This window comes from Chionomys nivalis, chromosome 22 (assembly GCF_950005125.1).
Source record: "Chionomys nivalis chromosome 22, mChiNiv1.1, whole genome shotgun sequence".
In the NCBI taxonomy this organism is placed as follows: domain Eukaryota; kingdom Metazoa; phylum Chordata; class Mammalia; order Rodentia; family Cricetidae; genus Chionomys; species Chionomys nivalis.
The window spans coordinates 6,836,551-6,853,542 of NC_080107.1; the positions used below are offsets into that span (position 1 = coordinate 6,836,551).

At 42.6% G+C, this 16,992-nt stretch overlaps 1 protein-coding gene across 1 annotated transcript in view; it reads left to right on the top strand.

The window, feature by feature from the left end:
* Ttn (titin) overlaps positions 1 to 16,992 on the top strand; it is a 270,030-nt gene that overhangs the window by 5,841 nt on the left and 247,197 nt on the right. Inside the window, exons 4-16 of the mRNA XM_057755570.1 lie at positions 602 to 889; positions 1,371 to 1,456; positions 1,549 to 1,790; positions 5,686 to 6,016; positions 6,537 to 6,689; positions 7,462 to 7,599; positions 8,818 to 8,949; positions 10,009 to 10,146; positions 10,690 to 10,827; positions 11,310 to 11,447; positions 14,636 to 14,935; positions 15,044 to 15,166; positions 16,659 to 16,946. Coding sequence (XP_057611553.1) covers positions 602 to 889; positions 1,371 to 1,456; positions 1,549 to 1,790; positions 5,686 to 6,016; positions 6,537 to 6,689; positions 7,462 to 7,599; positions 8,818 to 8,949; positions 10,009 to 10,146; positions 10,690 to 10,827; positions 11,310 to 11,447; positions 14,636 to 14,935; positions 15,044 to 15,166; positions 16,659 to 16,946 — 2,495 coding nt within the window. The remainder of the gene's footprint in view (positions 1 to 601; positions 890 to 1,370; positions 1,457 to 1,548; positions 1,791 to 5,685; positions 6,017 to 6,536; positions 6,690 to 7,461; positions 7,600 to 8,817; positions 8,950 to 10,008; positions 10,147 to 10,689; positions 10,828 to 11,309; positions 11,448 to 14,635; positions 14,936 to 15,043; positions 15,167 to 16,658; positions 16,947 to 16,992) is intronic.

Genomic DNA, 16,992 nt, shown 5'->3' on the forward strand with positions numbered 1-16,992 from the left:
ATGGGTGCACTCATTCTCCAACTACTGGAATTCACTTCAGTACAATTTAGGTGGTTTACTAAACTGTCTTAGCATGTTGGCAAAAGGCAGGATTCAAGCATTTGAAGTCCCAGAAAGGTCTAGAATAGTACAGCAACATCTAGACTTTTTGGTAAAATATTTAGTTTCTCAGTTAAGAGGCTTACTGCTCTTACAGAGGATCAGGGCGTGGCTTCCAGTACCCACGTGCTGGCTCATAACTACCTGCAACTCCAGTTCGAGGGGACCTAATGTCCTCTGCTGGCCTCTTTGGGCACCTGCACACATGTGATACACATAATCTCATTCGCATGCACATAGATATTAATAAAACATTTTAAAAGCCAAATGCAGTAGCTAAGGACAGCAAAGCAATTACAGTGAATACTGGCAGGCAGCCTTCCGTTCCTGCTGCATTCTAGCTGCCACCCGCCTGGGGGAACTGGGTTCAAGGACAGTCAAGGGTGTTGGCTGGATTGGAGAGTCAGTCTCTGCTTTGGGGCTCAGGGCTGTAATCGTTTAAAAATACCTTGTTGGGAGCACCCCGACTCCTGGGACTGATTCCCTTCTCTGCCCCCGGCAGCGGAGACAGCGCCTCCCAACTTCGCTCAACGGCTGCAGAGCATGACTGTGAGACAGGGGAGCCAAGTGCAGCTCCAAGTGAGAGTGACTGGAATCCCTACACCTGTGGTGAAGTTCTACCGGGACGGAGCCGAAATCCAGAGCTCCCTTGATTTCCAAATTTCTCAAGAAGGCGACCTCTACAGCTTACTGATTGCAGAAGCATATCCTGAAGACTCCGGGACCTATTCCGTAAATGCCACCAACAGCGTTGGAAGAGCCACTTCCACAGCAGAATTGCTGGTTCAAGGTGGGTGGCAGAGGCTCAGGAGGAGGAAGGGAGGATAGAAGCCTGCAGGACCAGGGATCCGCCCGCCTCCCCCAGAGCGCAGTCCTGGGGATGCAAGCAGGAGCTAAGATCAAAGCTACCTTTTCATTCACCTCCCCACCTCCCACCCCCTCCAGCCGGCGCTACCCCAGGCAGAAGAAGGTCTCTAGAGTTCTAGGCAAGAGTTCAATGTTGAAGCCCACTGCAGCCGTTTACCAGGATGAGAACCAGAGCACAAATCAATTAAGTGATGTCCATCTCTATGTTGTGGGCAAACAATGGGATATTTAAATAAGTAATCTAAGGACATTACTTTCTAATGACATGTTTTCTATCTTTAAATCTAATTTATATTCACATGAAAGCTATAGCTTGCTACCATTTCCCCACTATGACACACAGGAAATTGTGCTAAGAACCCCGGGTTTTCCCTCCTAAAACACACGTCTTTCCGTTTCCACAGGGGAAGAAGTAGTACCCGCTAAAAAGACAAAGACAATCGTTTCGACTGCTCAGATTTCAGAAACAAGACAAACCCGGATTGAAAAGGTAATTTTCCTAGAGAGCGGCCCCCAGTCTTCCGGGTTGCTGCTTCCCTGGCCTTTCTCACTCACCGTGACCGCTGTCTTCATTGCTTTCAGAAAATTGAAGCCCACTTTGATGCCAGATCAATTGCAACAGTTGAGATGGTTATAGATGGTGCCACCGGACAGCTGCCACACAAGACACCTCCCAGGATACCCCCCAAACCCAAGTCAAGATCTCCAACGCCACCTTCCATTGCTGCCAAGGCCCAGCTGACCCGACAGCAGTCCCCGTCACCAATAAGACACTCCCCCTCGCCCGTCAGACACGTGCGGGCACCGACCCCATCACCGGTCAGGTAAACCCTCTCTTAGAAGCTCATGGATTTTTTTTTTTAATTAAGTATTATGGAAAGAGACCAAGAAGTCCCGTAATGTGATCCTTATCCCCCTCATCTTCCGTGGGCTAATTGAAGATGGATATAAACTCAGGCTCTGAATTCTTATTCACAGTCTGTTCAACAAATACACACTTTTGGAGGCAAAATATAACGGGGAGGTATGAATAATGAAACTTGAGAGTTAAATCTCTCCAAAGCCAATCAATCACCCAGACTACTTGCTTGCACTTTGATTTGGGGCACGAGTAATAATAATATAAGAGTCCTTACAACATGTGTTTTACCCCCCTCGGTGTCCAGTTCCTCATATGTTATCTCATTAAATATTCACAACCCTGAAGAAACGTGATTCCCAATAGTTTAGGTCAGAAACTTGAGCTAGAGAAATTACGAGGCTTCCCCAAGGTCTTCCTTGTGTCCTCTGTGAAATAAAGGGACTTGCAGCCAGAATGATTTGAAGCCTTTGGAAGGAATCAATGAGCTCATTACTTGAAGGTGTCCCTTGAAAACAAAATCATTATTCAGACACTTATATTCTCAAATAATAAGCAAAACCTTCTAAATATTTTCCATGTTTGTTAGTCTATCGAAAACATAAAGTGGATTTCCACTCCCAGCTAAAACGTAGAGAGTTTGCAAGGCGAGCCTGTATCATCAGTGTTCAGAAATTATACAATCAAACGCAAATTACCCACCACATCTGAGACTTTGCAAGTTAGTTTAAAAATGAGGTTTTTAATATGATGAGCTGAAAACGCTACAAAATTTGAGCACACACAAAGTGTATTTTAATCAATTCAAATGAAGTAAAAAAAAACCATATAGATCAAGTCCCCTTGCTAGAATAAACTAAAGTGGAATTAATGAGATAGTTGACCTAAAAAAAGAGTCCGAGTTAGCTGTAAAGTTTCTATTATGAAAATAATATGATGGTCTTAGGTCTAGCCTCGTGGAAGAATGCTTGCTGGCATGGGGGAGGATTTGTGTTTGACCCAGCAGTGGAAAAGGAGGAGTAACCAGAATTCCATGTTCAGGACACAGACTAGAGGGTACAGAAATAGATCTATATATACAGGGAAATTGTGTTTTTAATCAATGACAACAGTATTCACTGTTCTAATTAGCTGTCTGTGTGGAAGAAAAGCAAACCCGGGCTTCTGCCTCATATCATTTACAAAACAAGTGGCATTTTGATTAAAGTGTTAAATTAAAAAATGAAAGGGAAACTGGCCAGATGGTTTGATGGGCAAAGGCACTCACCTCAACCTTGGCCACTTGAGTTCAATCCTTGGAACTGCATTGGGGGGAGGGGGCAGAAAAGGTTGAATCCCAGAAACTGTCTTCTAACCTCCCATGGCATGCTTGTACCCACCCCTGACACTGTGCACAAACACACACGTACATGCACACGAACACACACACACATGCACACAGATAAATAAATGTGTTTAAAAAAAGGGATAGAAGAAATGTTTATGGGGAGAACTTTTAAAAATAGATTTTCAGAGCCACAATAAAAATCAAAACATCTCTATAGTGAAAAGGCAGATCATTGTTAGACTAGATAGTGCAATTACGTGAGGGAAAACTGACCCGCTCCTTTCTGAAGATGCTCCCTTGTTGCTGCTGGGAAGGACCATGAAGAACATGGACTAGTAGCTGCATCGTGAACCATGGGGAGTTAAGAGGGACTGAGAACAAGGAACAGGAGTGGAGAGACTGCTACTACCAGATGTATTTAAGTGCTCCACCCGAAAAGGGAAAATCAACCATGCAGAACACACTTCAAAGTGTGGGGAGTGATGGGGGTGTCCAATTAATACAGTACGACATGGTGAGGATCTTCTAGTTTTATGTTGGTCACTTAAAAGTAACTGAAGCTTCTTCACCAGAACTAACACAAAAACTTACAAAAAGCTCAGTTTAATAAAGATATCCCTCATGTTTTTGTGTTTAATCTCAGCTGTCTGCAGGTTTGCATACATGAAGTCACTCACAACACAGGCCAAACGAAACCTGAGACATAAAAGCCTTTCTCTTTCCAGCTCAAGCCTGAGGGTCATGTAGAGTTACAGACATTTCCTGACCCCTCCTGGAACACAGTGGCCGTCTTAGCCTTCTGGGAGTTTCTTAGTAGGGATCTGGCTAGTTAGTCTGCAAAATTTGCTTTAAAATAATTACAAAATAAAAATGCCAGCTTGTGAAGAAAATAACGGTTATCCCAGATAGACCCCTTCCCAAAATGTCCCACAGCTCAATTTTGATTTTTGTTGTAGATAAAGCAAGCATATTTTGCTGGACGAGGCGCATTGTAGCCAGCTGTGACCAAGTGATTATTTTTTTTTATTGCAAGTGCAGGAATAAGCATTTTCCGGTAATGGCTCAAATTACATTGATTTCCGCAGTTATGGGCTTACCTGAAGCCTGCTGTTAATCACTCACGTCATGCTAATCGTGTCTCAAGCTCTTTTTGAATTAAACCCACTGGGCTAGGAGCAGCAAGAACAAAGCAAGTCCAAACTAGGAAGCTCCTGTTTCTTTGCTTTCCTTTCATTGGTGTGGACCCCACACCATTCTAGCCTGGTCTTTGTTATCCGTTCCAAGGCCATTTCTTTCCACCATGGATCCAGGCTGGCTAGACCTCCCTTCAGCTTGATTTCAATGTCTTTTCTAAAATACAAATTGTTCCTGCTCACACACACACAGCCTTTTACAAGAAAATGACTAAATGTTTCTTTCTGAAACCGGTTGATGTAATATTCTGCAGAGTTATTCTGCATTTTAAAGAAAATGTCACTGGACCCTCAGCGTAATTGGGAGAATTGTTTTGTTTATGATTGATGTAAATACCCTATGCAAGTGCCAGAATGCTTTGATAAACATGGCCCCGTGCATAGAATCTGTGAAGCAATACTGCCACCAAGAGGTAAAATGGAGCAAAACAAAGGAATTGCTAATTAATTTTGGAAAAAAAACCATTATCTTCAGATAGCTGCTCTGACTGGTGTGATAATAAGTTGACTTTTTGTACTATCACTGTTAGAATTTAATACTCATTCCCTTTGATAGATGATATTTGCGCTTCAGATGTATATAATAAAAACGGACAGTAATAACTATTTTGGAAAAAGATACTTTATCAGTTTAATAACAAGGTTTCAAAGCAGCTGATTTACAAGTTAACTTTAATACTACGTAAAGGAAGTTCTCAGTGTAACAATATGAAGGTGAGCGTAGAAATAAACTCGGGGGAATTAAAATGAGTGACCCACAAACACTTTTGGCTAGACCAGCAGTCCCACACTGCCAGTTCCCCAAATGACTGTGCAAGGCTCCCTGTGGCCTGGATAATGATGTGGTTGAGATAAGGGAAGAAGGGGACAAGGAGGGGGAGGGCAGAGGGAGGGAGAAATGTGGCTTGTTTAGCCAGGAGTGACAAAAGCTTTCAGTTACTCAAACTGAATAACACCAGCACACCTTCTCCCCTCCCCAGCTGGAGCTGGGTACACCCTGTCCTTTCTGTGGCCGCGTTTGGAGGACGCTCCCTTTCACCGCCTTTTTTAAATTTTATCTTTCCTAAGGTCAGAAGGTGAGACAGGGCACACAGATCTCTAGCGTATTTAGAATTAAATCTGATTCCCTTCTGGGGTTACTGCAGATAAACACGGGGTGTATTGAGATTTAAAACGAATTACTTTCAGGTGCGGTGTGTACTCTCTAGACAGCCTGTGGGGGGCGCACATTTGACATTCTGCCTGGAAGCACAGCCAGAGTTGCATCTGCCCTCCAAATCCCACCATGCCTGCTGGAGTGCCTTGCACCCAGGCTCTGACCTTTGCCGTTTGGTTTCCAGGTCCGTGTCCCCAGCAGGGAGGATCTCTACTTCCCCTATCAGATCTGTGAAGTCACCGCTGCTCATCCGCAAGACTCAGACAACTGCAGCGGCCACAGGCCCCGAGGTGCCTCCGCCTTGGAAGCAAGAGGGCTATGTGGCCTCCTCAACTGAGGCTGAGATGAGAGAAACGACAATGACAAGCTCGACCCAGATCAGAAGAGAAGAACGATGGGAAGGGAGATATGGTGTCCAGGAGCAGGTGACCATCAGTGGAGCGGCAGGCGCTGCCGCCAGTGTGTCAGCCAGCTCTTCATTCACAGCGGGAGCTGTCGCTACGGGGGCTAAAGAGGTACAGTCAGAAACTCTTTGCTTTCCCAGTTGACCTTGTGGTTGCTCTGACCCAATTCCATGCATGGAACAGTCCAGATGGGTTAGAGAGGAAACGCATAGGAGCCTAAAACTATAGCCAATATGGCCGATCAGGTTTGGTTAGCACCTTTAACTAAGTCAAAGACTAGTCTGTGAGGCTTGCTTAAAGGATGGGTTTTAATGATGCAGGTAGTAATGACAATTATGTATGAATATATTTTGCTTCTTCTCATAGTCCAGTTTTCATAGATTTTCTACCAAGTTGTCGTTTTAAAACAGTGGTGCTCAACCCGTGGGTTACAACCCCTTTGGCTGACCTCTAGCTCCAAAATTATCTAGATTTTGATTCATAACAGTAGCAACATTACAGTCGTGAAATAGCAGACAATAATTTTATGGTTGGGGGTCGCCACAACTTGAACTGTATTAAGGGGCAGCAGCATTCGGAGGGTGAAAGACCACGGTTTTAAAAGCGTGGCACGTGTTGATTGGCAATGCAGGTGAAACAAGAGGCAGACAAGAGCGCAGCTGTGGCAACTGTTGTTGCTGCCGTTGATATGGCCAGAGTGAGAGAACCAGTCATCAGTGCTGTAGAGCAAACTGCTCAGAGGACAACCACGACTGCTGTGCATATTCAAGCTGCTCAAGAACAGGTACGCTACGCATATACAAGCTGCTCAAGAACAGGTACGCTACGCATATACAAGCTGCTCAAGAACAGGTACGCTACGCATATACAAGTTGCTCAAGAACAGGTATGCTATGCGCAGGGCCATGGGGGGACGTGGTGCGCAAGGGCATCCGGCTCCGTTCGGCAATTGGGCTTTCCAATCCCTTGCGGAAGTGAATCCCGCTGAAGGGCACAGGCCTCCCAGCATGGCCCAGGCTTTTAGAGCTGCCCGAGGAAAAGGTGGCCAGAAATATCAAATGCGTGCAAGCTGTAAATATCACAGGAGCAGATCGGGTTAGAAGAAATGCCTGGGCTGTGTGTGGCAAGCTGAAGTTAACTACTGTTTGCAAGACGTCCAGGGAATGCTAGAGGCCAGCAGGCGGGAACAAAAGGCGGGTCAAAGTCTGGGTTCAGTTCCTACCTAAGCTAGGCGTGGAGACTACTATTTTAGGGCAGACATAGATTTTTCTAAGCTTCCCCCGAAGGACCCTGGCTTTTACTTTGCTCAGAACAAATGTGACATTTGATTATCGGCTGGAAAGGAATATAAATCCAGGGTCACATCCCCCCTCATATTTGAGTAGACGTTGTTACAGTCTAAAAGCCTCTAGCTTTCCTCCCTGTGTGTGGAGGAGTTGGGGGAGGTTGGGGATTGGGGGGGGGGTGTTGATGGTTACACCAGAATCCTGATAGATTAGTGGAAGCTTCTGGATAATGGGTACGAATGTTTCCTTTCTTTCTTTTATGAAAATCAGATGAGAAAAGAGGCAGAAAAGACTGCAGTAACCAAGGCTGTAGTTGCCGCCGATAAAGCCAAGGAACAGGAATTAAAATCAAGAACCAGAGAAGTGATTACAGCAAAACAGGAGCAGACGCACATAACTCAGGAGCAGGTGAAGGTGATTTTTGACTTACGGTGCCCCCATGTATCGATACAGATGATATCGTTTGTTTAACTCTGAAACAAGTTAATTCCAGGGCCATGCATGTGTCTGGTTTCACATATGTGACATCCTCATCGCATCTATGTCTATTCCTGAGCACTTGATACCAACACCCCTTAGCATCTCTGAGCATTCATATTTGAAATAAAATGAAAGCCTATCTCATCTAACTTTTTTTAATAGTCATTTACACCAATCATAGGTTTAGCTATGTGGCTGTGTCTAGGGGACAAGCAGAGTTAAAACCAAAAAGATGACCTAGGTGCTGCGCTAGGTAAGATCGGGGAGGATGGACAGGAAATCTGAGTATGCTATTTTAAAAGCTGTTTGCTGATCCTTGGACATTATGCGCATGGGTTTCATATGAGATGCACAGCATGATATAGTAAGTCAAATGGTCAGAGATGGGATTAGAAGCATCTGGGGACAGATGGGAGACGGCTTCTTGATAAGGCTCTTGGCTGGTGGAGCTGAATGTCTGCAGGATGGTTTGAGAGGATAAATTCTCAAATCCCTTTTTACCCTGTGGTTGTGAGTTTCAGCGCTAAGATACCTGAGGATGGGATCAACTCCTTGGACATCAGGTGGAAGCAAAACATCCTCTGTGGCTTAGGATTTGAGCAAGACTCTGCCAAAGATAGATGCCAAACATACCGTCCATTGTGTCTCAATTTTAGATAAGCCTTGACATTCAAAACCATTATCATATTTAGAAATGTGTAAAACAAAATATAATAGAAAGGCAGACGAGTGTAAATTATTCTTGGATTCTCATATTAAAATAAAGAGCCAGGCAAAATTACTTCTTGTGACTTCCATAGTCATATTCTGAGCACTAAAATTACTTTCAGACAACAAAATTAGTACCTAATTAAATTACCTATAACCATCTATGGAGGGCACAAATCTTGTTAAGGTAAATTACAACTGTCTACAAAACAAGCAGTCTTGAATCCAACGATCCCTTTCCTCTAAAGAGACTTACTGTGTATATAGGTCAGAGAGAGAACAAATGTGTTCTTATTAATTAAGATATGATTCAATTAATGATATCTCCAGAAAGGGAATTTCACGCCTCCAGATTCCTACGTTGTTGCGTTTAATATGGTGATAGCCACATTGGAGACTGTGAAACAATGAGATTCTGTTTTTGATCATTGATTACAGATAAGAAAAGAAACTGAAAAAGCATTTGTACCAAAGGTAGTGATCTCCGCAACCAAAGCCAAAGAGCAAGAAACTAGAATCACAGGAGAAATGACCCTGAAACAAGAGCAAAAGCAAATAACTCAAGAAACAGTAAGTCCGGCTTTGTGGGTTCAACAAAAGGCCCATTTCTGACCAGCTGCATGCACCTTAGCCCAGAACTTCAGACCCGAATCTCTGCTCTCTCTTTTCCTCCTCCTGTCTGCCTGTGTCTAGAGTTGAAACCTCTCCCTGGTGAGAATTGTTTTCTGTGTACTGTTTTGTGCCCGCACACCAGTTCGTGCAAACTCTTCTTGAAGAGTTCGGGAAGTACATTATTAGGCTTTCTAAGAGATCATACGTCAGCAGGAGATACACCTCGATTCTGCCCACTAGCTACTAGCATGTCAGTTTTGGACACATAGCCTGAGCCCTTTGTCACTCATATTGGGACCTTCAGCCTTCGTGCAGTGGTGAGGTACATGCCTGCGTGCGCCTGCTGGCACACAAGCACATACCTGAGTCCCAAACACTCTAGCTAAGCAGCAAGAGAAATGTTGGTCTTCTGGGAAGACAGTGCCCATAATTCCTGGGAAGTAAACATATAGGAAATGGGAAGACAAATTTGATGTCACCGAAGTCTACTTTTCTCCCCTTTGTCACCAAACTTGGACAGGGACTTATATTTCAAGTTCTTTGACCAACACTCTTCTCGCAGCTGTTGGCTAATCCAAGAGCTACTTTCTTTAAAGTCCATTTGAGAGCATTGTCGTCTAAAGGGTTAACCAGAGTCAGCTGCCCAGGTGTTGCTCACCTCATCTTCAGGATAAAAGAGCCTTCTAGTGACCCAGGAATCATGCTAGGCAATATTTTTAACATAGGAATCCCTATGGCCATTGTAACATTGCAGATTGATGAGTTTAGCCAGCGGCATTTTTCAGCCAATCAGCAGCACCTGTTCTTAACATGTCAGCATAGCCCAAAGACATCATGTCCTGGCACAATGTATGAAGGGACAACTTGGTGGAGAAGTTCATTCCTAGGAAAACACATGTTTAGACCTCTGAAATGAGAATGTGACATTTTCTACCTCATCACTAAGCCTTCAGTATTCTGGATGTGGTCTAGCCATCTTACCATTTCTCTGAACTTCATTTTACTCTACAAAATCAGATAAGACAGGAAGCTGATAAAATTGCTGCATCCATGGTAGTGGTTGCCACCGTCAAGTCCACGAAACTAGAGACAGCCGTAGGCGTTCAAGAAGAAACTGCCATACAGCAAGGTCAAATGCACCTCGCTCATGAACAGGTGATGACTTCTTGCTGGTGTGAAAGACACCCATGTGTCCTGTCACTCACAAGTCACCCACATTTTCATCATAGCTCTTAATTATCACTGTTCATCTTCACAATTGCACGAACCTTCACCACCCATCTGGCTTTTACGGTCACTGTCATTTCTAACTTTCACCTTTTCTTTAGATTGCTACTAATAGACTATCGTTCATCTCAGTGGCTTCCTATGGATCTAGACTCCAGTATTCAAGGCAAAAGTATGCACGTTTTAAGTCTCTACTGGAACTTTGAGTAGATTAAAATAGACACAATGTTACAAAAAGAAGGAACATAACTTAGTCTTTTCTTCCTAATGCATTCTTCCTTCTAGTCATGCTGTTTTGGCATTCTTGCCAATGAAACACTATGGATGATCAAGACAGTGCAGTAATGTGCAATGAAGTTCTAGGAGTAATAGGAAAACCTCTGCCTCTTTTCCAGTTAGTTTATTTTTTTATTAGAGGCTCATGAAATTTATTGACATTGTCTTACCTTTCTCTTGAAATCCTATGACCAGATGATGAAGGAAACTAGGAAAACAGTGGTACCCAAAGTCATAGTTGCCACGCCCAAGATGAAAGAGCAAGATTTAGTATCCAGAACTAGAGAAGCCATCACTACCAAAAGAGATCAAGTCCAAATAATTCAGGAGAAGGTGAATGCAGATATTTGAGATGGGAAAACATCTAAGTTAATCTCTAGTAAAACATTAACTATTGCATAGTATGAATTATTAATCTGTTTTCTTCTTAAATTCATAACTGAAAATAGTAAATATGCAACTGAGTACCATTAACTTTTCCTTCACACTTGATATTCATGCACCTGTAACACCTGTCATTCATTTTGTTCATTGTTATTATTCGCATGAGCATTGGCATTTTAGTTTAATTTCTAAAAGCAGTATAGGGAAGCATCTAGAAATCATTTTGCAGATAACATTGCTAAGTTCTGTGATTCTCAGTCTTTCAATGTAAACACTGCTATGTGAGTATTTAACTCTGAATGAGTTTATCTTTGCATCCCACTAGCAGGGGAATGGAGTATGTGAATTTGTGTGTGTGTGTGTCAGGGGGGTCATTCTCTGAGTGTCTGAAGCCCATACGACTTAAATTTTGCTTTTACCAAAATAATCAGATGAAAAAGGAAGCTGAAAAAACTGCCTTGTCTGCGATAGCAGTTGCTACTGCTAAAGCCAAAGAACAAGAAACAGTTCTGAGATCTAGAGAAGCTATGGCAACTAGACAAGAACACATCCAAGTTACCCATGGAAAGGTGACTGTGTTATCCCAGTGTGGAATCCATGATAATCTATTAATCCCCCACCTCATGTGCAACCCCCATCATAACACATTAATACCAAAATCAACCTTCCTGTGTAGGAGATACTATTAACCACATTTATTTTCAGATAATTAAACAATTTGAAACTTTAAAGTTATTTATCATTGTGCACATTGCAACATATTTCTTTTCCAGTTTGTTTTTATCATTGTTTTCAACTTTTTATTGTTAACACTAGAAATCCTCCACAAGTTAATGACTGAAATTGCATGAGGGTTAATTTTAAGAGACTCAATGAACATAAAAAAAATTGTTGTATACCAGTAATGATGAGTCTGACAGCGAAGGATGTGTATGTGTGCCTCTGTGTGTGTGTGTATGTGTGTTGAGGAATCATGAATTCAGTGCATTATGTCACAATCTAAGGATTTATTTCAGTTACCTATAATTTTTTTCATGTGAAACTTTAACATTTTTCGTTTGGTAACTATCAGAGGAAAGAAACAGAAAGCTATAGAGCCTGCTGTAGCAGCTTCCACTGAAACTGCACAAGCTGCAGTATTGAGAAATCTGGAGAAAGATATACCCAACCAGGACAGTTCTATATAAGCTGTGAAAGTTTACCTCATCTATTTGCAGCTATACAAATCTCATGAATTAAACTATCTCCCATAGCTATAATTCTCTATCCACCCAAGTTTATTCTCTATTGGGAAATGGCCACTAAAGTTTTCAGTTTTGTTGGCATCGTTTGTGTCTTGTTTATGTTTCACCCAGTGTCAATTTCTATCACAAGACCTTCAATTAAGTTTTTTCTAAGACGAGATTTAAGATAACATTCAAACTTTTATCTAAGTCGGATATTTAACAGCACATTTGCCTTCTGGAAGTCTCATATGCAGCAAGTTTTACCATAAGTCATATTTCAAGAATTATGGTTGAATTTCATTTCTGTCCCCATTCACATAAATGTGTCCGTCTTGGTTTTGTTGTGGAATGGTAGCTAGAGTGGAAGCTGAGATGATAAATGTCCCTATCTAAGTTGCTAGTGGCACTGTAAAGCCTACTGAGCCAGCTACACTGCCAAGGACTGCAGAAGAACTGGCCATTAAGCAAGAACAAATATATTTGCAAGAAGAGTTGAAAGCTGTGGCGTGGAGGTGAACTGTATTGTCTCTTCCCATCATCAGCTCATATGACGTCTCCTCTGTCACGAGCCCGTGTGCTCCCTGTGCTCCACCTAATTGCTTTGCTTGTCAACAAAACGTGAGAGATTATTAGACTCGGGCTCAGTCCTCCAGAGGCACAGTTAGCATTTCTAGTTATAAAAGACCACACTACGTAACACTCTCCTTAAATTAATTCTCAACATTTAACTGGTGTAAATTGGGGTCTCCTGATCCAATTTGTGTTCATTCTTATCTGGGCTCCAAGAATAAAAAGGATATTTAAGTTTATTAAGGACTAAGAACAGCTACCAGAATTGAATATTCATTTGAAATTGTCCACCAAGAAGCATGTGTGTGTGTATATATATATATATATGATATATAATATATATATGATTAATATATATATTAATCCAAGAAAAGGCACATTTTTTCACGATTTGAAATATATTGCCATAATTAAGACTTTGGAGCATACTTTTAAAATTAGAGGCAATATTTCTTGTCTCAGTTGTGTGATTTCTGGTCAACTGAAACCTTAAGTCAGATTTCTTGTCATTAGAATAAGGCTAAAACTTCCATAGGTTGCTTCATATCACAAGCTGCTCAGTAGGTGTCAAGAGATGCACTGGAAATTCAGTTTATCCAGACGAGTGATGTGTTTGTATTAGTGGTCTCTGTTGAAGACGAACATGTAGGGACATCTGTAGCATCGACTAGTTATTCATGTGTTTTTATAAAAGAAACTACTGATAAAAACAGCTGACTTGAGCCTCATACATATATGTGGCACCTTCCAAAATGCGACATGAAGGGAAGATGATCTTTGTAGCTTTCCAAAGCAGATTAGAGTTTTATTCTTCTGAGGAGCAGATTCTCTCTAATGCCCATGATCATAAGAGACTCAATCCCATCTTTTAATAGGCCTTGTTTATGCCTTAAGTATGGTCCAGATGCTACTTTTTTAAAGGTATCTAAGTTCTAGACTTGAAGCACATTTCCGATGCACATTATACCACAGTCATAGCAGAAGCAAAGACTGAAGACTAATGGAAGGGTCAGCCTTACTTTCACAGTGCATCGGACATGACCATTTGGAAGGTTTCCGGTGCTGCACAGAACTAAAAGACGCATGCCTTGTCAGCTGCTTCCCTTGCTTTATGAGAACGCCTTTGCAAATTGTGTTCCCATTCACATTAATCAGATTCGTAGGAAGGAGAAAATATTTGTCTCTCTCTTTGCTTTAACTCCCAGCAAAGACGAAAGCAAATTGAACTTCACTGTGAAAGGTTGTTCTCCTGAATCCAGACATGATAACGCTCTCATTTCAATCACAATGTTTTCCTTTGTGTGCCTTAAGAGAGCTGTTTTTCTAATACATCGAACACAGCTTATCCCCAGTGAGTCACGAGTAAATTCGGGCATTCGTTCTCCGATCGGGAGCTTTCATTTTCTCTCACATTTGCATGCAACCCTGTCACTCTACAGCAATTGATTTTCCTGGATGTGATGATGACAGTATTTGAAGATGCTTTTATCTTTGCTGTTGCCATGTCAGCACCAGACTAGATGATTGACAAAATAATAAAAATAATCAATGAGGACAACCTGCTGCAAAGTTCTTATTTCCCAGTTGCTAGTTGATTGTCTGTCTAGCCTAGGGAAATTGTTTGAAATACTCAAAACGTCCTTAGGATTTTATATCTATATTGTGTTGTGCTGTCTTGTGTCTCTGTGGTCTACTGTCTAGGATATAGCAGCTACGGGTAGTATATATAAGTAGGAGTCTCTGCAATGTTCTAATTAATGAAATATAAAATTTTGGAAGGCCAAATTATGTTTCCGAGCAATTAACCTTTCTGTATAACCTGAGTACTCTGTACTTATCACAGCCTATACCTTTGTCTGTTCTGAGTAACCCGGGGAGCAATCCCAGGAGAATGTCCCTGGGAGGAGATGTCCAGGTATGACTGACATTGCTGTCTGTTAACTCCGGAACCTTGTCTCCAGGTGGGCGTTGGGAAAAAGGCAGAAGCCGTGGCTACCGTTGTAGCTGCTGTGGACCAGGCCCGGGTGCGAGAACCCAGAGAACCCGCACATACAGAAGAATCCTACACCCAGCAGACCACATTAGAGTATGGCTACAAGGAACACATTTCTGCCACGAAGGTGTCTGAGCAGCCCCAGCGCCCAGCTTCCGAACCCCACATCCACGTTGTCCCCAAAGCAGTCAAGCCTGTCGTGATTCAGGCTCCTTCTGAGACTCATATCAAAACTACAGACCAAATGGGAATGCACGTATCATCACAGGTGAGTCCACTACCGCATTTCACTGTATGTGTGTGTGTGGGGGGAGGCAGCGACACGTGCTGTGGGCACCTGGTGGACAGTGATGTCACCGAGTTTCATGTCATGTAGGTCAAGAAAACTACAGATGTATCAACCGAAAGATTGGTCCATGTGGATAAACGCCCCCGCACAGCAAGCCCACACTTTACTGTTTCAAAAATTACCGTCCCTAAGACAGAACACGGATATGAGGTAAGATGTGGAACATAATAAAGAAGAGTTGCTTGTGATGCTAGCATCTTAGTGTAGCCAATTGGGTCCCTTTTTGGTGAGGTGCCAGTGTTCACGGCGGACTCAGATGCCAGAACCTTGTCTTTTGGAAAAGGTCCTCTAGAGTGAGGTCAATAAAAGGTTGTTATCTTCAGCCAACCCCAAGACAGGCTTCTCTGTCTCTTGTTTCAAAGATGGTTCCAACTCAGTTGCTTTGACCAATATATGTCTTTCTTTTCTTTTCTTTTTATTTGATTTTTGCTTTTTGAAACAGGGTTTCTTTGTGTAGCCCCGACTCTCCTGAAACTTACTTTGTAGACCGGCCTCAGACTCAGAGATTTTCCTGCTGCTGAGTTCTGAATGCTTGATAAAAGTCATGCAATACTACTGCCCATCTTGATTAGTGCATTGCTAATCTTTTTGTAAATGGTAGTAGTTTATATAATATAGTGTCTTATAAGCTATGGGACATGACCAGTAACCTAACTGCATGTATTTTAATAAGAGTAGGCAATGGCAAGTCAAATATTCGCATGATTCATACAGCAAAGTGGAGAATGTCTATTTTCACCTGTCACATAGACTTGTGGCTGTCAATCAAATGGGCAATTTCAAAATATTCTTAATATTGTTCAATTAAAAAAATTAGTTTAAGTTTCCCTTTATAATGGTTCCCAGTGCAGCATTCATTATTATCACATGACAGTTAAATTGGATTGTGGATTGACACAGCTCTGGTCTAGAGTCCTGCTTCTGTTTCTTATTAGTCCTGCCACACGAGGAGACACATAACCATCCTCAATATTAATTACTAGAGTTTTTATGATAAGAAGTTGCCTTCTCTGTCCTCCAGGAATCATAAGCAAATGTAGAATGCTCATGTTTGGGGATCATCTCAAGTTACTGAAATCAAATAACCACAACATACCTCAGGATAGAAACAGTAAGGAGCCCTTCCAAATACTATTCCTGATGTCTGCCTTTACCTTCCATGTAGACCTGTGGCTGACATCCAAGGGTGCAACCACAAAGTACTTCTTAGAATTTATCGATATTCTAAATTTTATTCTGACTTCCCTGTTATAATACAGGTTTCAAATGTAGCGTTCATCAGAACTGAGTGAAGGAAATTCCTCACTGAGCTCTAGAACAGCCATAAAGTAAGGGGCACCTCATGCAGCTCTTTACAGGAGCCTTTTTAAAGTTTTCTAGCTAAACAGAGATAACCACTAGCTTTATAAATTGGCTGACTGCTGCCTTTTCATTAACTATAAGAGAAATAATAAAAGTATTTGGTCACATAGAGGGTCTCTTGGTCAAATACGCCAGAGCCAGCCATGGTTCATGTGTCTGTAATGCCCACACACGAGGGCAGATAGAGTGAGGCCCCATACTGAGACACCAGTGCAGGGCATTTGTGAATGACCCGTATAACCACAGCTCTGCAATGCCATCTCACCGCTCTTCCCTCCAGGCATCGATAGCTGGTACCGCTATCGCCACGTTACAAAAGGAGTTGTCCGCCACATCTTCTACTCAGAAGATCACCAAATCGGTGAAGGCACCCACCGTGAAGCCTGGAGAGACGAGAGTGAGGGCAGAGCCCACCCCTTCGCCACAGTTCCCCTTCGCGGACATGCCGGCGCCAGATACTTACAAGAGTCAAGCTGGCATTGAGGTGAAGAAGGAAGTTGGGGTGAGCATCAGTGGCAGCACGCTTCGTGAGGAACACTTCGAAGTACTGCGTGGCCGTGACGCCAAGGTGGGTCGCCGACGGGCCAGGCGGGTGGGCGTTCTTCTCCCTTTCC